The following is a 24371-nucleotide window of genomic DNA, read 5'->3' on the forward strand; positions in this document are numbered from 1 at the left end:
ATATATAAAATAGATAACTTACAAGGATCGACTACATAGCACAGGGAACTCTATTCAATATTCTGTAATGAGCTATATAGGAAAAAAAATCTGAAAAAGAATTGATATATCTGATTCACTTTGCTAATACAACATTGTAAATGAGCTACAATCCAATAAAAATTTAGAAAAAAAAGAAAAAAATCTCCCTAAGCATCAGGCTTAATCCATGCCTCACCTTACCCTGTCAGGAGAACTTTCCTGACGGTAGCAAACCACCCTTGGTTTTCAGGATCCCAGAGAATGACCTCCTGGAGGTACCTTGGGAAACTTGCATTCAATTCATGCAGTTCATGCCCCGTCTCTACCCTCTTCTTGGTCCAGATTAACCTCCACTCTAACCGAGCTTTAGTCTAACCTTTAGTCTAACCTGGTGTGGTGTAAGTGCTGTGTGACCTTAAAGTTCCACTGAGCGTTCTCCTTACACAGTCTTCCTACCACCCAATGACTCGCTGAGGTGTTCCTTGGTGTGTGCCGGGCTAGCAGAGGTGACTGCCGTCTGGAGCACCAAAAAGCCCTTGGCTGCAGACTGTCAAATGCTACCTCTCTCGTTTCAGGTGCAGGCTCCTGGGCTTTCTGGATGGATTCTAACCTCTCTAACAGCTGCTTTGTTGTTGTTGTTGTTTAGTCACTAAGTCTTGTCCAACTCTTTGCAACCCCATGGACTGTAGCCCGCCAGGTTCCTGTGTCCATGGGATTCTCCAGGCAAGAATACTGGAGTGGGTTACCATTTCCTTCTCCAGGGGATCCTCCCAACCCAGGAGTCAAACCCACGGATTCTTTACCACTGAGCACCTGGAAAGCCTCTATTGTCAATTAATCAAATTCCTAACTTTGAAAGGCAGCTGCTGCTCCCCAAGGCCAGGGTCAGACCACAAAAGAAAAGACAGAAGAAGCCAGACCTTTGCATTTAAAATGCATTTCCAGGGCCCTATCTTGAGATCGGAGGAGCTCTCCACTTCAGGATTTTCAACCTCAGCGTTGTCTGGGTTTTAATTACACATTTCACCTCCACTGCACCCCCAGATGATAGTCATTCCCCACCCCGCTCCTGCCCCCGCAGCTGCTATGCAGGGGATATCAGCTCCACATATGGACTGAAATGGAAGAAAGCTCAAGACCCTAACAGCCTGGAAAATCAAGATTCATTTGTAGTATTCATTTACAAAACCTCTAGATCTTTCAGGGGGCATGGACTGGAAAAGGACACATGAGAAAACTCCCTATCAATATGAGGGAGGAAACGAAGTACCCAAGCACTTACTTCTGAAGTTGTGAGTTTCAACCCTAAGCCTGTGTGGGTGAGGAACAGCAGTACTACAGATAAGGAGGGGGCTAGGAACAAGATGACTGTGGTCAGGCTCTGGATAAACCCACACTTCTCCAAGAGCTTTGTTTCCTTTTTTCTGAGATCTGGAAAATTCAAAATGAAGAAATGAATCACAAGAACATTCTCCCAGGAGCATAGATCAAGCTCCAGAAGATGAAAGAATCCCCAGAAGGTGAAAGGCTCAGTCCACCATGACATCCCAGGCTCAGAGCAGAAAGCCAGATATTCTGTACCTTTAATTACTTTTGTAAATGGCTTCTCCCAGGCATACATTTTAATCAACTTAATGCTGGTGAGAACTTCACTGGTCATGCGGATGCGCCGGTCACTGACCTCTGATGTATGATTCTGTGACTCCACAAGCTTTCTGGTCAGGAATACCTGCAGTGAGGATGCAGCAAGAGCATCTTTTATAAGGGCAGGAAAGTGCAGTCTGGCATTAGTGTGGCGACTGAGAGTACTTCCAAAGTCAGCTTTGCGTGTGGACTGAATCCCTGGGTCTAATCCTGCACTCTCGGTTCCTGGTCCCCGCTGAAGGTTTAGAAGCCTCTCTGGGCCATCATGCCTCAAGACACCTGCCTCACACATCCTTGGGGGGCTTTCTCTTCTGGGTTCCAAGCCAGAACTTGGCCAACTAAACAGAAACATGACTCCTCTGCCTCTGGGAACCCTAAACCCTCTACCAATTACATCACCTTTTTAAAAACAATTTTATTGAAGTATAGTTAATTTATAGTGCCGTATTAATTTCTTAGTACAGCAAAATGACTCAGTTATATATATATATATATATATATATATATATAAATAATTTTCCATTAGGGTTTGTCACGGGATATTGAATATGGTTTCCTGTGCTGTGCAGTGGGACCACAATCACCTTTTGATTAGAGTACCTGAACTGACAAAGGAAAACACTCCATTTCAATAATTCAGAGCACACAAATCCAAGAGTCACTTCCTGTTTTGCCCTTTTTTTTTTCAGCTGAATCTTTGGCAGCAAATTTGCTTCCCTTCCCCCATTAAATTGTGCCAATGTTCTATGCTGTCAGCTCTAGTATACCAGCACAGTCCGGGTAAAAGAGAAGGAACCAAAATCTTCCACAGAAGATAGCTACTGAGGAAAGTCCATGAAGCAGATAATCACTCACAGAAACCCACGAGGTGGACCTCACCCATCAGATTCACCTCTTATTAATATTTATGAGGCCCCAGCATGGTGGCCAGAGAACCATTTGAGGTAGGAATTGACTCCGAATCTCACTTGCAATAGAATGAGCAGTCAGCAAGTGTCAGCCTTCCCATTCAGAAGCACCCCCAATTCCAGAGCCCTAAGAGTTCTGGGGAATGTCCAACATCAAATGGGTGGCAAAGACATTACCTGCAGCGGCAAAAACAGAATATAGCACAGCATGGCAATGAGCGCTATGGGTCCGAGAATGAGGCAAGAGGTGATGCTGCAGCTTATCAACAGTAAGCAGGAGAGCATGGCCAGGGGCCCATAGTACACTCCCTCGAACAGGTAGTTTACATCGGTGGTGAAGAAGCCAATGGCCTGTAAGACAATAAGCCCGTGGACACAGGGGTCACCTCTCCAAGTTCCCAGAAGAGGCTGCATGTGCCTGTGACAGGTGGCTTTGCCATGCCTTCTATGGGCAGGCAAGCTAGAGAGGCAGGGTGGCAGAGTGGCGAGACACACCAGGTTCACAGGTCTCATGTCACTAGCTTTGTGACCCTGAACAAGTTACTTTGCCACTCTGAGCCTCCACCTATAAAGCTGGAATGATTACATGGTTATTGTAAGAATGTCAGTGAGATAGATACCTACACACATAGACTGCACCCAACGAAAGGTACATTTTTGAACTATTGCTGCTGCTGCTAATTAGCTACTACTACTAATAGCCAGATTCCACAGAGTTGCTTGTAGTATTTTATTCTATTCCATTCCATTCCATTCATTCTAATAATAATACCTGCATTTTTTGGCAGGAGCTGAGTCTTTTTCTCCTTCTCCTTTCTCTGCTATAGACTCCTCTGCCCACTCCTTCCCTCCCCAACATGTACTGCCTACTGCATTGTATAAAAGCTGACATTCCAAGTCACAAAATATTTAAGGAATCAATTTGTTAATGTCTTGTGGAATTACCAACCTGAATCCTTAAGAAGTGGTTTTCTTTTCATTTGAACCCAATCTCCTTCCAGAGCCCAGAATGTGCCCCAGGCTGAGCCTTAAAAAATTTTTAGTGTTGGGTGAGCATAACTTTGTACAGCCAGTTTGGAGGACAAGTTAACAGTGTCTTTCAAAAACTAATAATTATACAAACCCCATGACTGTCACTTTCATCTCTCCATTGAGAAACACTCTGATGTGCTGGACGAAGCACATACATAAGGATGTTGATGATAGCACTGCCCATGGCAGCAAACCCAGAAACATCCTCAACATCCATTGGTGGGCGAAGCTTAAAGCACTCACTTAAGAAGTGTTAGTTAATATTGGATCCTGGAGCACGCTGTCAAGTGTTGACATCTCAGGCTTGTCATTTATGGAGCCACAGACGTGTGACTCAGTCACTCTGAGCCTCTGTTGCCTCATCAGTAAAATGGGAATAATAAAACAACCTACTTTATAGCGTTGATGTGATAACTGAATGAGGTAGCGCATGTAAAATATTTTCACACATTGAGAAGGCTATATGGCGGTGATAGAAACAGACAAAAGTGATCAAAAGGTAAAAGCTACCGGTTATAACATAAATAAGTCCTGGGAATGTAAGGTACAGCATGGTGACTATAGTTAACAAAACTGTATCGTATACCTGGAACTTGCTAAGAAAATAGATCTTAAAAATCCTCATCACAAGAAAAGTCTGTAACTATGTGTAGTGCTTGTTGTTAAGTAAACATATTGTGGCCATCACTTTGTGATATATGCATACATGAAATTATTATGCTGTATGTGTGCATGCGTGCTAAATCACTTCAGTCATGTCCGACCCTTTGCAACCCAGTAGACCACCAGGCTCCTCTGTCCATGGGATTCTCCAGGCAAGAATACTGGAGTGGGTTGCCATGCCCTCTTCCAGGGGATCTTTCTGACCCAGGGATCAAACCCATGTCTCTCATGTGTCCTACATTGGCGGTCGGGTTCTTTACCACTAATGCCACCTGGGAAGGCCCATTATGCTGTGTATTTTGTACTAATACAAAGTTCTACATCAATTATATCACAGTGAAAAATAAAGAAAAGAGAAAGTGCTTTAATTATGAGTAAGCATCACTGAAAAGTAATGAGGAAGATCTAAATGTGCCAACATGGAAATTCAAGACATAACGAGGAGAGAAGAAAAAACTGCAAAATGATGTAAGTGACGTAGTACCACTGATGTAAAAATCTCACCCAAAAATACATATCTTACATTTCCTATTGGTAAAACCAAGCTGCAGAACTATGTAAAATGCAGTATGATTTATGCAAAAACATGCACACAAAATATATTATGTTTTCTATGGGTAATTCACATGTGTACCTAAATGTACTTTTAAAAGTTGGGAGGTGATGTTAGTTCAGGCATAGGAGGAGTGACCAGGTGTAGGGGGTCATCTATACTAGTTTTTCTATTTCTTTCCTAAGGAGAAAGTATTCAGGTGTGCTTTTTTAAACTTTTTTTTCTATTGCTTTTTTAATTAAAATTTTTACAGTGCTGTGGTAGTTTCTGCCAGAAATGTAAACTGATACAGCCATTATGGAGAACAGTATGGAGATTCCTTTAGAAACTAGGATGGGGCTAAATCTATTATCTGACCCACCAACCCCACTACTGGGCATATATCCTGAGAAGAAGACACATGTAACCCCAATGTTCACATCAGCACGTTTTACGATAGCCGGGACATGGACACAGCCCAGGTGTCCTTAAAATTAATTTTAATATAAAATTTATGGAAGTAACTCTCTAGAAATCCTCATATGAGCAACTACTTCCATCTTCAGTTCCAAATGGATCGTCTTATTTTCTGCTTCTGTGAAGATGTTGGGAAGGTTGGACTTCACATATAGTGGGGCTTGGAACAGACAAACAGAAAAGGAAGCAGCATTGGCCTGAATGCAGAAGATCTCCTTAGCAAGGCAGGTGGCAGCTCGAGTTCAGAGCCTGGAATCTGCAGCCAGGCTTTGCCACTTACCAATCGTGTGACCTTGTCCAAGTTTCATACCCTTTCCTGGCCTCAGTTTCCCCCTCCATGACAATGGGAACAGTAACAGAAGCTATCACGTAAGAGGTCATCAGAGGACCGAGTGAGCCAACTTAGTGACGGGTTTGGGATAATATCTGGCTCAAAGGATGTTCACAGTTAGTGGGATAACTTTGCTGAGAACAGGGAGAAGGGCTGCCATGGATCCTTGAGCTCCGGTCAAGTGCAGGAGGACAGGGTAGCTTTGATGCTTAAGGCCTACAAGGAATTAATGATACAACTGAACACATGAATCACTGCCCCTCTTCTACATGCTTTATATGTACTGCTGCTGCTGCTAAGTCACTTCAGTCGCGTCCGACTCTGTGCGACCCCATGGACTGGAGCCTACCAGGCTCCTCCGTCCATGGGATTTTCCAGGCAAGAGTACTGGAGTGGGGTGCCATTGCCTTCTCCATTATATGTACTAACTCACGTAATCCTGTAAAACAACACTTCTACAAGGTTGGTCCTATTACTATCCCACAGTTCCAGAGAGGCTGAACAAGTTGCCTAAGGTTAGAGAATGAGTAAAATGGTGAAGAAGAACAGTAATAATGATAACAATACATTATCATGTAAGACAAAAATCTTACATTTGTTGGTATTTGAGTTAGAAGAAGCATCTGTTTGGGGGCAATGGCTCATTTAGCCGACTGTGTTTTGGAGATTATCCTGTGTAATTCAGATGCTGGGCTTTTTGAGGGATAGAGTTGTGGATCTGAAATAGTTTATGTCTTTGAAGGGAGCTCGTCTGAGTGGAGAAACCAGATTTGGGCTTGGTGGGGAGTAGGGTCAGAAAGAGGGGGTCTAGAGATACTATCATGAAGGAGAGACCATCTCAGGCAGGCCTTTGAAGATTGAATGAGATTTTGAAAGGGCAGGGGGAGTGATGTGAGCAAAGCTGCCTGGAGGTGGACAATGCCTGGTCCATTTGGGGTTAGAGGTTTAGCCCTGCCTGGCCAGGAGGGTAGAAGTCAACCTAGGACTAGAGAAAGGAACACAGGAAGAGATGAGGCAGGACAGCTGCTGAGGCCAGATCACAAAGGAGTTTGTTTGAGAGGAAAGAGCCAGAGCAGGGATGTCTTTTCCAAAAATTAAATGATCTGTTTCAATATAAAAGTAATCCATGCTCATCAAGGCAATTGGTAAGCAGTAGAAAAATAGAGACGGAGAGGGCAATGGCACCTCACTCCAGTACTCTTGCCTGGAAAATCCCATGGACGGAGGAGCCTGATGGGCTGCAGTCCATGGGGTCGCTAAGAGTTGGACATGATTGAGCGACTTCACTTTCACTTTTCACTTTCATGCATTGGAGAAGGAAATGGCAACCCACTCCAGTGTTCTTGCCTGGAGAATCCCAGGGACAGGGGAGCCTGGTGGGCTGCTGTGTATGGGGTCGCACAGAGTCGGACACGACTGAAGTGACTTAGCAGTAGCTGTAGTAGTAATAGTAGAAAAATAGAGAAAGTGAAATTAAACATAGAAAATTCCAATATCCCCCCATGACTCTGGGTCATAGTTGGTCATATATCTTTCTTCAGTCTCTGCCATTGTTTGTGTTATGCTGTAGGGAGCTCCAGCTAGGAAATAACCCATCAATAACAATAACCAGGCAGCTGTAAGTATTTCTCCTCTGCAGATAAGAAAATTAACACCCAGAGATTATCTCTGCTTGTTTTTCCTTGAGCTACCAAGTCCTCCCATACCTTCCTCCCCAGGGCATCTGAGGGGATGTGGTTTCTGATGTGCTTCTACTGGGGATTCATGGTTTTTTTGTTTTAATTTTTAGCTGCATGAAGGATCTTAGTTCCCAGACCAGAGATGGAACCCATATCCTCTTACAATGGAAGCATGGAGTCTTAAACACTGGACCACCAGGGAAGTCCCAAGATTTTTGTCTTTTTGGCCACTGCTGTACCCCTTTGGTGGGCTTCCCTCATAGCTCACTTGGTAAAGAATCGGCCTGCAATGCAGGAGACCCCAGTTCGATGCCTGGGTCAGGAAGATCCGCTGGAGAAGGGATAGGCTACCCACTCCAGTGTTCTTGGGCTTCCTTTGTGGCTCAGCTGGTAAAGAATCTGCCTGCAATGCAGAAGACCTGGGTTTGATCCCTGGATTGGGAAGATCCCCTAAAGAAAGGAAAGGCTACCCACTCCAGTAGTCTGGCCTGCACTGATCCCCTCAGACGAGTTGGGAAGAAAAGTATGGGAGGACTTGGTAGCTCAAGAGATCAAAATGCCAGCATCCACTGGATCATCGAAAAAGCAAGAGAGTTCCAGAAAAACATCTACTTCTGCTGATTGACTACACCAAAGCCTATGACTATGTGGATCACAACAAACTGTGGAAAATTCTTAAAGAGATGGGAATACCAGACCACCTTACCTGCCTCCTGAGAAATCTGTATGCAGGTCAAGAAACAACAGTTAGAACTGGACATAGAACAATAGACAGGTTCCAAATTGGGAAAGGAGTACATCAAGGCTGTATATTTTCACCCTGCTTATTTAACTTATATGCAGAGTACATCACGTGAAATGCCGGGCTAAATGAACCACAAGCTGGAATCAAGATAGCTGGGAGATATATCAATAACCTAAGATATGCAGATGACACCACCCTATGGCAGAAAGTGAAGAACTAAAGAGCCTTTTGATGAAAGTGAAAGAGGAGAGTGAAAAAGTTGGCTTAAAACTCCTTCAGAAAACAAAGATCATGGCGTCCAGTCCCATCACTTCATGGCAAATAGATGGGGAAACAATGGAAACAGTGAGAGACTTTATTTTCTTGGGCTCCAAACTCACTGCAAATGGTGACTGCAGCCATGAAATTAAAAGACGCTTGCTCCTTGGAAGAAAAGCTATGACCAACTTAGCTTATTAAAAAGCAGAGACATTACTTTGCCAACAAAAGTCCGTTTAGTCAAAGCTATGGTCTTCCCAGTAGTCATGTATGGGTGTGAGAGTTGGACCATAAAGAAAGCTAAGTGCCAAAGAACTGGTGCTTTTGAACTGTGATGTTGGAGAAGACTCTTGAGAGTCCCTTGGACTGCAAGGAGATCAAACCAGTCCATCCTAAAGGAAATCAGTCCTGAATATTCATTGGAAGGATTAATGCTGAAGCTGAACCTCCAATACTCTGGCCACCTGATGCAAAGAGCTGACTCATTTGAAAAGACCCTGATACTGGGAAAGGTTGAAGACAGGAGGAGAAGGGGACAACAGAGGATGAGATGGTTGGATGGCATCACTGACTCCATGGACATGAGTTTGAGCAAGCTCCAGGAGTTGGTGATGGACAGGGAGGCCTGGCGGGCTGCAGCCCATGGGGTCGCAGAGCCAGACACGACTAAGCAACTGAACTGAACTATACCCCTAGGTGGAGAAGGAAATGGCTCTTTCCACTCCAGTATTCTTGCCTGGAGGATCTCATGAATGGAGGAGCCTAGTGGGCTACAGTCCATGGGGTCACATAGAGTCAGACACGACTGAAGTGACTTAGCACATACCCATAGGGCCTAGAACAGGGCTTGGCCCAAAGCATACCTCAGTAACAATTTATTGAATGGATGGATAAATCCTCTCTAAGGCTTTGAATACAGCTGGAATCTCATTTACTGTTGACCTGCTCCTATGATCCCAGAGGCAATTATTGATGGTTATCAACACTCACCCTGGAAATGATTTCCTTTCTCTTTCTTCCTTGTCTCCAGCCTTTTCTCCGTCCCTTGGCCTCCAGGGTAAGGAGGTATGGAGGAGGAGGAGGAAAGTACCCCCTCAATGTGCAACCTCGTCACTTACCTCTCCCACGGTGATGTGTGTTAGAGACTTAAATTGCATCAGCTTCTCAAAAGCAAAGGAGAAGACAGCTGCACGAAACCTGATGCCTGTGCGCTGGTTGATGACCCAGCATGAGCACATACTCAGAGACTTCAGACATTCAATGAAAAAAAGGGCAAGGCAAAGCCCAACTCCATAGGCAACATCCCTGGATGGGTTTTCGGTGTATTCCAGGATCTTTGGTATAAGCAGTATCTAAAAGGAAACAGGAGTTTGGATCACTCTGAATTCCTAATCCTGCTTTCAGGCAACACCTAAACAAAGTGCACTGGGTGTGAGGTCCTCAGGTCAAGAGAGGGGGCTTACTAGATGATCACAACTGACTCAAGCACAATTCTGCACTCAGAAGATCACAGTCCAGTTGGAGGACACTTAGGAGTTCAACTGACCCAGATCTGAAGCCCAGCTCCACCACCTCATACTGGTCCTAAAACCAAGCAGGATGCTCTGGTGCTCCTGGACGCAGAAGCCTATTCTGTGCCCCCTATTTCTCATTTGTGTGGAACAGACTCCAGCCTCCATGACCTTCCCTGCATTCCTAAGGGAAGAGAGGGGATGTGGAGACAAGGAAGGAGTAGCCAAGAAACAATAGCACAGTCTTGGGCAGGGTCCTGGTTCCTCCTCAAGGGATACACATAACAATATCTTTGAGCTCTTCTGCAGAATTAAAACGCCCAACAAATGGAAGCTGCTAACTACTTGATGAAATACTCTGCTCCAGAGACAAGGTCACAGTTTGAGAACCACAGAAGCTCATCAGAAAACCTCCTGAGGCCAGATTAAAGGAGGGGAGGCCATACACACACCCTGATCTCATCAGCAAACCTCACCCTTGAACCATTGCTATAAAGTGAAAACGTTAGTCACTCAGTCATGTCTGACTCTTTGTGACTCCATGAACTGTAGCCCACCAAGCTCCTCTGTCCATGGAATTCTCCAGGCAAGAGTTCTGGAGTGGGTTGCCATTTTCTACTCAAGCAGATCTACCCAACCCTGGGATCGAACCCGGGTCTCCATCATTGCAGGCAAATTCTTTACTGTCTGAGCCATGAGGATTGGTATAAGTCTCCTTACCAAATCCCCCTGAATTGGGACACACAGTTTTGAGGTCATTAGCCCACTATGTCCCCATTTGCCTGGCAAAGCAACAAAGCTATTCTTTTCTGTGTGAGTGTGTGGCTGCTTAGTCACTCAGTCGTGTCCAACTCTTTGTGACCTCATGGGCTGTAGCCCACCAGGTTCCTCTGTCCATAGAATTTTCAGGCAAGACTATTGGACTAGGTTGCCATTTCCTACTCCAGGGGCTTTTCCCAACTCAGGGACTGAACCCATGTCTCTTGTATCTCCTGCACTGGCAGAGGGATTTTTTTTTTTACCACTAGCTCCACCTGGGAAGCCCTTCACCAAAATTCTGTCTCTGAGATTTGATTTGGCACCAGAGTACAGAGACCACATTTCAGCATCAGTCCCAATGGGAAATAGATTACACACACATGGAGTAATCCAGGGGTTAATAACCTGACTATTTATAAAGATGTGGGCAGAACTGAGGAAATTTAACAGGAATGGAGAAGCACCTTGGAGCTAGCAACCACAGGAAACTAAATGGGGAGGGGAGGATGAGTTTTACTGAAGCCTAGAAGAAGAAAGTAATACAAAAAGGGCCCTTCATTTTAGGATCTGGTCACCAACCCTCAGTGACAGGGAGGGAGGGAGTCAGAGTGATATATATCTTGCCCTCACCTTCTCCTTCCCTCCAGCCTCCAGATGGGGTCTCCCACTGGTCAAACTCAACCAGAAGCCAGAGGCAGAGGTACCCCACGAATGTGATCCAGAGAGGTCACACACTAGGGGCAAAGCATAGGGTGGTGTGGACAAGGGTGGAGAGTGGATCTGGAGGGACGAATGGAGAACGCGCTGTCACCCAAGTCACTTCTTTCTGTGGTGTCATCAGCTGTTGCTTCCTCCTGACCTGCAACCCCTCTCCCCTGAGCTGGTAACAACACCTCTATTTTCTTCTGGGAAGATGGTCGCCTGCTCCAATGCACACAGTCTAGGCTGGATCGTCAATGAAAGCGTTCCACTGCTGATCAAGCAAGTGAGCACGTGACCCCAGCTGGGACAGCCAGGTTCGCTGTCTGCAGCTGAGGAACTAACAGGAAATAGCGAGCCCATTCATCCTAACCACGGTATGTGGAGTCTCCTACATGCCCTGAGCTGTTCAGCCATTTCTCAAAGCAGCTCCCACATCCTGAGACAGACTGAGTTCTAAATGTTTTCTATACTGAACTTAATGTCGCCCTATGAGCCAGACAATGTCAGGCTCTCCATTTCAAACATGAGAGTTACCATGAGGACTATGGTTGCAAGCATCATGGGGTTCCATGAGGGAACCAAGGCACAGAAGGGGTAAACAAATTTCCCAAAGTCACCCAGAAATTAAGTAGCATAACCAAAGTTGGACCCTAAGCACTGGCTGCAGAATTTGCACTTCCAACTACTACTAGCTCCACTGCCCCCAAAAAGCCTTCATTTTCTGAGCAGCAGTTGAGAGACGGACATCCTCAAATCTATTTGTTTGTTTATTTATGTTTTGAGGTTTTAAAAAATTATTGTTATTTTCTGTGGCCACCCTACATGGCATATAGGATCTTAGTTCCCCAGCCAGGGATCAAACCTGTACACCCACCTCCTCCCCCCAGTTGGAGGTGTGGAGTCCTAACCACTGGCCCACCAGGGAAGTCTCAAGACAGCTCCAGTTCTTGGCATGGATCTAAACATGCTAATCACCAAGTCCTGAAGTCCGGACACCTCGTCAAGTCTGCTACTTACGGGCCCCAGAACACTTGCGATGGAGAAGCAGCAGCTCATAATTGTATCAAAAATAAGCCTTGTTCTTTGGAATCTCAGCATCACTCGAAGCACTGAAGCTTTGTCGATTCCATGCCTTGAGACTTCTTCTTCCCAAAGAAGACGAAGCCTTGAAAAGAAGAAAATGGAAGCAAATGAAATCTCTTTGGTTGTATCACCCAACTCTCCCAGTTCTTGCTGGTCTAGGAACTTGGTTACAGAAATTGTCAAAGATAACACAAGGAGAGAGAACAGTACAGGGCATTTAGATTGCATGCATGCCCCAGCTCCAAGAATTACCAACATTTGACATTTTTGTTTGATCTCTCCTCCCCTTCCATTATTTTTCTTTTTGCAAGAATATTTCAAGCAAATCCCAAAGATATTGTTTCATCTATAAATGCTTCAGTATGCATCTCTTCCGGATAAAGCCCTAAAAAGCCACAGAGTAACCATAAAAATGGTTATGAATTAATGACTATTCATTATTAACTATTAATAATAGGCATATATTAATAGCATAGTAAGAATGGCATTTAATTCAACTTTCTCTAATTATTTCAAAAATATGTTCTTACAGTTAGTTTGCCTAAATCAAGATCCAAACAGGTCCCACTCATTGCAGTTAAAAGACAAATCTGACAGACCTCTTGCATCTCATTTTATCTGTAACAATTTCCTATCCTCTGCGTTTTCTGCCATTTACTTTCTAAAGAATCTGAATGATTTATCCTGTTGAGTTTTCCACATTCTGGATTTGACTGATTGCACCCCTGTGGGGCTCGCATAAGTTTCTATGCCATGTATTTCCTATTAAGCTGTTAGCTAGATCTGCTGCTAAGTCACTTCAGTTGTGTCCGACTCTGTGCGACCCCATAGACGGCAGCCCACCAGGCTCCCCTGTCCCTGGGATTCTCCAGGCAAGAACACTGGAGTGGGTTGCCATTTCCTTCTCCAATGCATGAAAGTGAAAAGTGAAGTCGCTCAGTCGTGTCCGACTCTTAGCGACCCCATGGACTGCAGCCTACCAGGCTCCTCCATCCATGGGATTTTCCAGGCAAGAGTACTGGAGTGGGGTGAGAGGCATAATAAAATTCAGAATTCAAGTCAGCTGGCAAAAATACTTAATAGATGATATAGTATATGTTACTTTTATCACATCAGAAGACGCACAAAGTGTGCTATCCCACTTTTGGATATGTTAAGCTGGATCACTGAGTTAAGGTGTGTTAGCCTGACTCATCCATTGCCAAGTTCCCCATCGGTGATGATTGTTGCCTATATCCACCTCCGACAGGACTGGCAAAATGGTGGTTTGTCTAATTCTATCATTCCATTTATAGTTATCAGCTTGAATTTTCTGTAAAAAAAATAATTTTCCCAGAACTTTCCTGGTGGTCCAGTGGCTAAGACTCCAAGTTCCCAATGCAGGGGACCTGGGTTCGATCCCTGGTCAGGGAACTAGATCCCACATGCCCAAATTTTGAAACTAAAGATTCTGCATGCCGCAACTAAAACCTGGCACAGCCAAATAAAAATAAACATGGAAATATTAAAAAAGGAAATTTCCCTCATCAACTGTTTTGTTACCCTGAAATACAGTTCGTTGAAGAAACAGCCTAAGGCTCTGAAAAACATCGCCCTTCCTTTTTATGCACAAAATAAGATTCATAAAGCACAGAACCCTGATCTCCAAAAAGTGTCCTTATTTATTTCAAAATTCCCAAAAGGGCGCCCCAGTGTTGGATCATGCAACCAAAAATGTATCCTAATTTTGACATTCCAAGCTGATGATGCCTGGGAGCTTTGTGCTACACCAGCAAAATAAGAACACCTAAAACATTTCTTTGGAGAGAAAATTGATATACTATTTGTATATAAGCTTTTTTTAAAAAGCATCCAAGAAGTTTTCATGAAAAGATTTAAAATTGTGTTGACTTTCCTACACTTCTCTTTTGTTTCAGAGGCAGGAACAAGTGACTAGACAATAGTCATTATGATACTCAAGGCTTCTGGACTCTTAATGTCGCTCTGGATGCCTCCCTGCCTCACCATGCATCCACAGTCCAATCTATCAGCTGCAGGCACCATGCTGGCTGAACTTGGACATCCTGGCTCCTGATTCCCTATGGCCGGTTCCACTGTTTGGAAAGCGGTTAGCACTGCCCATGGTGACAGCAGAGACATCACCTTGCCGACAAAGATCTGTCTAGTCAAAGCTATGGGTTTCCAGTGGTCATGTACGGATGTGACAGTTGGACCATCAAGAAGGTTGAATGCTGAAGAATTGATGCTTTTGAACTGTGGTGCTAGAGAAGAGTCTTAAGAGTCCCTTGGACAGCAAGGAGATCAAACCAGTCAATCATAAAGGAAGTCAGCTATAAATACTAATTGGAATGACTGACGCTTAAGCGCCAATACTTCGGCCACCTCACAAACAGCCAACTCATTAGAAAAGACCCTGATGCTGGGAAAGACCAAGGGCAGGAGGAGAAAGGGGTGACAGAGGATGAGATGGTTGGATGGCATCATTGACTCAATGGACATGATGTTAAGCAAAGTCCGGGAGTTAGTGAAGGACGGGGAAACCTGGCATGCTGACGTCCACGGGGTTACAAAGAGTCAGACATGACTTAGCAACTGAACAACAGCAATCATGACAGCGTCGTGGATCAGGCCAAGGGACTCCAGGCACTCGCCAAAGCTGCTGCTCCTTAGACAGCAAGAGCACAGTGGACAAAGCTGTCCCCTTTTGGGCTGCCGTTTGCCCCCAGGGCCCGACAGCGGCACTGGATGTGCCTGTTCTCAGAGAGCTCTGTCAGCATCTGGTTCTCATCCTCTGCCCAGAATCTCAGTAAGTCTCTCATGACAAAGCAGTTCTGGCCCTTTCAACTCTTTACTCCTCCAGCCATGGATACTCCTGCCCAGCCTAAACCAGAAGGGAACCAATACCATGAGACCTTTCTGTCCCACTTTCCTTCTGCAATCAAAACTCCAGGCTTCTTCCTTTCTGAGTTATTAAAAAACTACCCCCATTCCATCCAGGCCCACCTATGCGGACCAGATAACCTGAGGGGCCCGGACCCTAGCTCGACAAAGCCAAAACGTCCCCATGACACCTGTCTGTGTTGGAGGATTCTTTTGTTTGTGGATGCTGTTGCTCAGGCCAAACCATGGGGCTGCCTCTCCTCATTCTAGCCCTGCCTCCACACATGACACAATCCGCAGGAACAACAAGCTCTAGAGTCAGTTCTACTTTGGCTAAACAAATCCAAGTCTTCCGTAGCCTACCCACAGCTCTCTGGGAAACACTATCTATTTCTGGCCATGATTATTAGATTCAGATTCAAGAGACGTGGTTTCACATTTTACCTCCTCCATTCATTCATGATATGATTCAGGGAACATAATTCTCTTAATTCCAGTTCTTCATTTGTAAGATGGGGGAAATAACATCTGCCTTGTTTATTTCATAATCCTTTGGGAATGGTCAAAGGAGACAATGGGTGGGGAGATGCTCTGTAGTTAAGAAGAGTTAACATGTGAGGGATTACGGTGATCACAGGATGAAGATGATGGTGCTGACGATGGTCATCCCGCTGAGAGTGGTGGTGAGGGTGATGGTTGGCACTCTGTCAGCCCATCCTCATAGGAAACAAAGCAGCTCTTTTGAAGGATTAGGGAAGACGCAACCCAGAATGCTGCCTGTTAAATGGTGTGCCAAGTTGCTTCAGTCATGTCTGACTCTCTGTGACCCTATGCACCATAGCCCATCAGGCTCCTCTGTCCATGGGATTCTCCAGGCAAGAATACTGGAATGGGTTGCCAGGCCCCGCTCCAGGGGATCTTTCTGAAACAAGGACGGAACCCATGTCTCCTGAGTCTCTTGCTTTGTCAGGTGAGTTCTTTACCACTAGTGCCACCTGGGAAGCCCTGTTAAATGGTGAACACATAGAAAGAAATCCCTCTAAAAGTGTGAATGCATGGGAAATTACCATTTCAAAGAAACATGTAAAGATGGAGTGATTGCAAAAATGTTGGTGGTGAGGCATTGTGAGTTACAGAATAAAAAAGGCAGCACCAGGGGGCAGAAAGAGAACAGAAGTAAATTAGGAGACCTGGTCTTCGCAATGGTTAGGGAAGAACAAGCAAGCTGACATTTAACTGACGGCCTATGATGTGTCTGGCATTTTCCCAGGTGCTTTACATCAAATCTATTACCTCTTCTGCTTCTTGCTAAGTCACTTCAGTCGTATCCGACTCTGGGCAACCCCATAGACGGCAGCCCACCAGGCTCTGCCGTCCCTGGGATTCTCCAGGCAAGAACACTGGAGTGGGTTGCCATTTCCTTCTCCAATGCAGGAAAGTGAAAAGTGAAAGTGAAGTCGCTCAGTCATGTCTGACTCTCAGCGACCCCATGGACTGCAGCCTACCAGGCCCCTCCATCCATGAGATTTTCACAATGAGCCAACGAAGGGCAATGAGAGATATTTTTTTTATAATTCACTATTTTATACACAAAAACATAGGTAAGTAACTCCTCTGACATCATAGCTGGTAAGAGGTGAGATTCTACCAATATCTGGTATTATCCAAGAGGTGCTCCCTGGAACCTCTATTTTTTTTCCTGAGTCTAAGAAGCAATGGTTCAAAATTCAACCAGTTTCTGCTTTGTCAGTGCCTTCACTACACTGATTTTCTTTATAAATCTCTGAGACCTGGTGATAGCATCTGACGGTTCACAAACTCTCTGACCACTGAATATTCTTTTCAGGAAGACTCTTAGAGTGCCGTCATGTCTGGGATACATTTGGAAAAGGCCATCTACACCTGGTGTCTCTCATGAAGAACCTAGAGGCAGTAACATGAGTACAGGACATTCCAGGTCACTCGTTCCCACCCCTCCCCTTTTGATCTAATTTCACCTGTGAGGTAGATGGTACAGGAAATGTAATCCCACAACGATTAGTGGTGGCTCAAGGTGGCTTAAGAGCCTGGGCCACTAGCCAAAATGTAATGATCTGTGACACAGATAAATGCTTTATCCACACACCAAAAATGGCAAAAGGGACAAGAAGCAGTACTTTCTTTCTCAGGGTCCTGGGACCTCAGACAGACCCGATAAAAGATGAGAATTCTTGTTCCAGAAAAAGTTCTCTAGCCTGTATGTAAATATGTAAATATTTACATATGAAATACATAAATTATTACTTAACTCCAGATTAAGAACCTCCCATAGAAGGAGGGTTCCTGCTACAAAGGGAGAACTGATATATTTTGCTTGTCTGAAGATGAACCACTATCCCCCTCCCCTTAAAACACACACTGAAGCGACTTGGCACCGACTGCCAAGACATGGTCTTTAACCCCGTGGGCTTGCCCAGCATGACTTTACCTTTTGGCGTTTTTGTCTGCAGCATCGTGTACTGACAGCTGGGGGATGTTGTCCTTATCTAAGCTTCTCCGTAAACCTCGAACCATGAGCGGGCTGAGCCATGACAGCATGAGGTAGGAGAACAGGCCAGCATCATCCAGGGGCTGGGGCTCAGGAAACCTAGCAGAAGAGACACGGGCAACACGGTGACACCGGGGCGTGGGCTCCAGGGCTGGACAGCTCAGGCACAGGCAGAACTTGGAAGAGATGAACGAGGACTGGGGGGAAACCACAGTGTGGATTCTACACCGTCTACGTGGAGAAAACAGTACTTTTTCATGACTATTATTAACATCACAAATAATAGTCATGAAAAAATATTTTTTCCTACATCCAGAGGACCACACTGTGCTTTTTCCCCAGTTCTCATCGTTAAAAACCAGAAGCAACAAAAACATCCAGCAACAGAGGAATGATTTAAAAAGAAAGAAGACAAATACGGCATATCCTGCACCATGTTGTAGAAAACAGTACTGCTGCTACTGCTGCTGCTAAGTCGCTTCAGTCGTGTCCGACTCTGTGCGACCCCATAGACGGCAGCGCACCAGGCTCCCCCGTCCCTGGGATTCTCCAGGCAAGAACACTGGAGTGGGTTGCCATTTCCTTCTCCAATGCATGAAAGTGAAAAGTGAAAGTGAAGTCGCTCAGTCATGTCCGACCCTCAGCGACCCCATGGACTGCAGCCTACCAGGCTCCTCTGTCCATGGGATTTTCCAGAAAACAGTGCAGAAGGGTCTAAAAATAGGGACGATCTACACGCAGAACATGGAGCCGGCTCTAAGCATACTGAAAAAAAGGTCACTTGAAGATCAAGAAGTTTAAAATATTTTTACTTATATAAAAAAGGAAGAAATAAAGGAGGTCAGACAGAGAACAATATACACATATCTATATTATATATATTTTAAATATCTATATTATATATCGGAGAAGGCAATGGCACCCCACTCCAGGACTTTTGCCTAGAAAATCCCATGGACGGAGGAGCCTGGTAGGCTGCAGTCCATGGGGTCACTAGAGTTGGACACAACTGAGCAACTTCACTTTCACTTTTTACTTTCATGCCTTGGAGAAGGAAATGGCAACCCACTCCAGTGTTCTTGCCTGGAGAATCCCAGGGACGGGAAGCCTGGTGGGCTGCTGTCTATGGGGTCGCAGAGAATCAAACACGACTGAAGCGACGCAGCAGCAGCATATTATATATAATAAACATCAAATTATATAACAATTCATATCAAATCATTCATAGATTGACTTTGAAGTAGGGGTTAGAAATTGCAAAGGAGCAAAACTAAATTCTCATCACTTTAAATTTGTATGCTCTGCTTCTGTAACTTCCATAAAAACTGTAAAAACAAAAAAAGTAAATAAGAATGATAAGGTCATATCTTTGTGAATCGTTCACAAAAGACAAATAATGATTTCATTAAGGTGTTGAGATTGTAATTTCACTTTTTTTTCAACATTGTCTCTAATGTTATATGGTTCGATATGAGGAAAATTCAACATTAAAAAAGATTTGGGGAGATAGATGTGAAGACAAAAATGCCAGACTTGCAAGATGTTCTCTTGTTCAGAGTTATGGCCTCTTTTCTCCACATTCTGGCCCTTTACATCCTTCCAGCCCACCAGCGATCATGGTTGTACGTTCTGGACAATGCTGGCCGGGCCTCTGTGGGAGATGTTGGGAGAGAAGAACTGAGGGAAGATGAGACATTGTAGGAGATGTGTGGGGCCATCTGTGATGGCAAGGGTTGGGCCAGAACTGATGCACCAGGGCTGATATTCCAAGGGCCCAGCAGAAACATTTCTTCTCTAAGATAAGGCTGTCCAGCTGAACTCAAGTACTACCAAAGTTCTCTATTCCTGGTGGAGATACGATTGATTTGGTGGGTAACAATGTAACTGGTATTGACAGAAGCTCAAATTTAAAAAATAGGAAAACCACTGCTGTTTGTTTGTTAGAAAAACACTGGAGCGAAGAGGGATTCCTAAATACAAAGTTTTTCCCATGACGAAACACTGAGGGATCAGAGCAGAAGTGTTAAGCGCCTGTCAACAAATGCTGCATAAATGAGTATGTGTGTGAATCTGTGGAGTCCCCTGAAGCCCCAGGTGTATAAACCAGAAAGTCATTTGGGGATGGTTGAAACTATGGTTTAGTAGAGGAGGCTCCATGAATTTCTTAAACTCTTAAGTTTAAGGTAACATCATAGGGCATTTGGCCTTTTCAATGGCTGCCCATTTTTCACTGAATGAAGACCGACGTACTTCATGTGGTCTGTGGAGACATGCTGGTGGTGTCGCCTTGCCGCATCCACTATGGCTAGGACTCTGCAGAGGCACTGGCCTCCTTCTCAGATCCTGGACACGCACATCACTCTGTTCTTCCACTGCAAGGCCAGGCCCTTGCACATGCTGCCCACATCGGCCTCCCGTTCATGCTCCAGGTCTCAGTTTCAGTGTCACTCAGAACCTATCATGCTGTCGCTATTCTGTGTCCCTCACACCCCCACATTTCTTTACACACCTTCCTCAAACAGCAATAATCATATGTTTCAGTTCAGTCGCTCAGTCCTGTCTGACTCTTTGCAGCCCCATGGACTGCAGCACACCAGGCTTCCCTGTCCATCACCAACTCCCAGAGCTTACTCAAACTCATGTCCATTGAGTCAGTGATGCCATCCAACCATCTTATCCTCTGTTGTCCCCTTCTCCTCCCACTTTAAACCTTTCCCAGCATCAGGGTCTTTTCCAATGAGTCAGCTCTTCGCATTACGTAGCCAAAGAATTGGAGTTTCAGCATCAGTATCAATCCTTCCAATGAATATTCATTCAGGACTGATTTCCTTTAGGATGGACTGGTTGGCTCTCTTTGCAGTCCAAAAGACTCTCAAAAGTCTTCTCCAATAGCACAGTTCAAAAGCATCAATTATTTGGTGCTTGGCTTTCTTTACAGTCCAACTCTCACATCCATGCATGACTACTGGAAAAACCATAGCTTTGACTAGATGCAACTTGGTTGGCATGCTTATAAGCTTACTCATTCTCCCCCATGTGAGGTCGGTGATGGGCAAGGGTTGTGGCTGGCTGGCTCACTGTTACCCCCCATAGTCTAGCCCAGTGTCGATGAGTCCTGTTGACTGACTGGCTGAATGAATGGAGGTGCTGGCTGTGCTGCCCTGATGTGTCTCAGGTTTCTTGGGAGGTGTTTGGCTGTGGAGGGTGACAGGACAGTGTTGGGACAGGGCTGTGCAGCCTTTTGGAGGGGTCCAGGTGTGAGGGCCTGAGTATCACTGCCCTGAAGGGTACCGACCCTCAGCTCCCATTCAGGACTCACTTTGGCTTCGGTCGGAAGGGAATCATGGTTTTCCAGGCAGCATCATACTTCCCTTTCCCTGGTGCCTCAGGTTCCCTCGCCTGCTGTCTCCAGGGGCTGTCTTCAACAGTTATTGTTTTCTTGGGAAAGAAAAAACAAAAGAGCATCAGTTTCAGACCTCACAAATATTGTCCTGAGGGAATGAGGGACCAGCCACCCAAGGAGGATAGATCTTTCCGCATTCAGCCTCCTAGAGAAAGGATATTGCAGTCAGACAGAAAAAGACAAATAGTCTATGATCTCACTTACATATATCTGAGATATAACATCCATAGGATGTTATGGAAAGACCCCCAAGGAACTTTTTGGCCACCCCAATAGAATAAAGCAAGAGAGTTCCAGAAAAACATCTACTTTTGCTTTATTGACTACAGCAAAGCCTCTGACTGTATGGATCACAACAAACTGTGGAAAATTCTTAAAGAGATGGGAATTCTTAAGATGGGAAGATGGGAACCATCTGCCTCCTGAGAAATCTGTATGTGGGTCAAGAAACAACAGTTAGAACTGGACATGGAACAATAGTCCGGTTCCAAATTGGGAAAGGAGTATGTCAAGACTGTATATTGTCACTCTGCTTATTTAACTTACATGCAGAGTACATCAAGTGAAATGCTGGGCTAGATGAAGCACTAGCTGAAATCAAGATTGCTGAGAGATATATAAATAACTCCAGATATGCAGATGACACCACCCTTATGGCAGAAAGAGAAGAACTAAAGAGCCTCTTGATGAGAGTGAAAAAGTTGGCTTAAAACGCAACATTCAGAAAACAAAGATCATGGCATCTGGTCCCATCACTTTATGGCAAATAGATGGGGAAACAATGGAAACAGTGAGAGGTTTTATTTTCTTGGGCTCCAAAATCACTGCAGATGGTGACTGCAGCCATGGGAATTAAAAGATGCTTGCTCCTTGGAAGGAAAGCTATGATCAACCTAGACAGCATATTAAAAAGCAGAGACATCATTTTGCCAACAAAGGTTCAGTTCAATTCAGTTCAGTTGCTCAGTCGTGTCCGACTCTTTGTGACCCCATGGACTGCAACACACCAGGCCTCCCTGTCCATTACCAACTCCCAGAGTTTACTCAAACTCATGTCCATTGAGTTGGTGATGCCATCCAACCATCTCATCCTCTGTCACACCTTTCTCCTCCTGGCTTCAGTCTTTCCCAGCATCAAGGTCTTTTCCAATGAGTCAGTTCTTCACATCAGGTGGCCAGAGTATTGGAATTTCAGCTTCAGCATCAGTCCTTCCAATGAATATTCAGGACTGATTTCCTTTAGGATTGACTGATTTGATCTTCTTGCAGTCCAAGGGACTCTTAAGAGTCTTATCCAACACCATGGAGCCAACAAAGGTCCATCTAGTCAAAGCTATGGTTTTTCCAGTAGTCAGGTATGGATGTGAGAGTTGGACTATAAAGAAAGCTGTGTGCCAAAGAATTGATGCTTTTGAACTGTGGTGTTGGAGAAGACTCTTGAGAGTCCCTTGGACTGCAAGATCAAACCAGTCAATCCTAAAGGAAATCAACCCTGAATAGTCATTGGAAGGACTGATGCTGAAACTGAAACTCCAATACTCTGGCCACCTGATGTGAAGAACTGACTCATTGGAAAAGACTCTGATGCTGGGAAAGGTTGAAGACAGGAAGAGAAGGGGATGACAGAGAATAAGATGGTTGGATGGACATGAGTTTGAGTAAGCTCTGGGAGTTGGTGATGGACAGGGAAGCCTCGTGTGCTGCAGTCCCTGGGGTCATATAGAGTCGGACACAACTGAGCAACTGAACTGCACTGAACCGAATAGAATAAAAAATACCCACCCAACGAACAACAAAACAAAAACCTGACTGGTAATTGCCAGAGGTGAGGATAGGCAAAATGGGTGAAGGTGGTCAAAAAGTACAGACATGCATTTATAAAATGAATAAGTCATGGGAATATAATGTACAACATAGTAGCTATAACTGATAATATCGCACTGCATATCTGAAAGTTGTTAAGAGAGTAGGTCTTAAAATTTCTCATGAGAAAAAAAAATAGTTGAACTATGAGTGGTGATGGATATTGTGGTGATCCTCTCATAATTTATACAAATAATGAATCATTATATCATACATCTGAAAGTCATATGATGTTTTATGCCACTTATGTCTCAATAAAAATAAATAAAGGAAAGCCTGCCAGGTAGGGAATGAGTGATGTGTCAGAACAACCAGCTCCCAGCTCTGGCTCTGCTCCTACTCTGGGCAGTTCCCTCAACTTCTCTGGGCTTTTCTCTGGCCATAAACACTGTAGACAAGAAGAAAGGGTGTTATGTTTAGTCACCCACAGAATGCAAAACCAAGTCACTCTCTAAGGATAAAACTATTAAAAAGAAATCAAGAAGTAAAAAACAAATCACAAGACATTACATGTTACCCTTTTGATAAAGTAGGAAACCACTGAAATGAAAAAGGTATATTATTTCTAGGACTTCATATGGAATAAATAATACTCTCTTGAAAAACACAGTAAGGGATCCTTGGGTAAAGGTTCAGAATAGTGGTTCCTGAAGGAACCAGGGAGAGTTTGGGAATGTAATGGGGTCAAGGTCTGAACTGGTGAGTTGGTGGTAGATTTATTGGTGCTTATCATATTATTATAAGTAAATACATAAATAAGTGAGAGAGACAGAGATGGGGTGGGGAGTGGAGGGTAGTGGGAGACAGCTGTATGAGCCATGAATGTGCATCATAACCAACAATTATGATTCATCTAATTGTAGAAGCCAGAGCTTCATTTTTAAAAAATCAAAATTGAATAAATAGGGGACCAAAAAAATTTGATCCAGTTTATGACCATTGAAAGTACCTGTGAACTCAGTTTTCTGGTGTTTTGATGCAAAGGAGATCTACTTACATAGCTAAGTCCCGAAACCATGTCATCATCTACATCCAAGCCGAGATTCACAAGGCCACCAGAAGACCTGGGGACCCAGTACATCCTCCTTCTGGTCATTTTCAGGTGTACTGTCAATTCTTTGTTTCCCAGAATCAGAGAATCTGAAAAGGCAACAGGTAAGAACAGCTTAGATGGAACCCCAAGCAACCAGGAGAGAGGGATATCGCTCAACAAGGAGTGTGCAGGGGGCCGTGGTCACAGCACCTGCTCTTCCCTCTGTTAGGAATGGGCTTGGCTCCCTGTCTTTAAACTTCTACTTGGGGCTCAGCCTAAGATCACCCAGGGAAACCCCAAACCACCCATTCCCAACCTAC

At 44.6% G+C, this 24371-nt stretch overlaps 1 protein-coding gene across 1 annotated transcript in view; it reads right to left on the reverse strand.

Annotated features, from left to right (window-relative positions):
- The window catches only part of ABCC11 (ATP binding cassette subfamily C member 11), a 77098-nt gene extending 52984 nt beyond the window's left edge, over positions 1–24114 (reverse strand). Inside the window, exons 1-8 of the mRNA XM_055551945.1 lie at positions 24016–24114; positions 21072–21190; positions 17693–17851; positions 12280–12427; positions 9409–9642; positions 2751–2924; positions 1603–1750; positions 1304–1452 (exon numbers count right to left, since the gene is read on the reverse strand). Of these exons, the coding sequence (XP_055407920.1) occupies positions 1304–1452; positions 1603–1750; positions 2751–2924; positions 9409–9642; positions 12280–12427; positions 17693–17851; positions 21072–21190; positions 24016–24114 (1230 nt within the window). The remainder of the gene's footprint in view (positions 1–1303; positions 1453–1602; positions 1751–2750; positions 2925–9408; positions 9643–12279; positions 12428–17692; positions 17852–21071; positions 21191–24015) is intronic.
- Between the last annotated feature and the right edge of the window lie 257 nt (positions 24115–24371).

Source organism: Bubalus kerabau, chromosome 17 (assembly GCF_029407905.1).
Source record: "Bubalus kerabau isolate K-KA32 ecotype Philippines breed swamp buffalo chromosome 17, PCC_UOA_SB_1v2, whole genome shotgun sequence".
Lineage (NCBI taxonomy): Eukaryota > Metazoa > Chordata > Mammalia > Artiodactyla > Bovidae > Bubalus > Bubalus kerabau.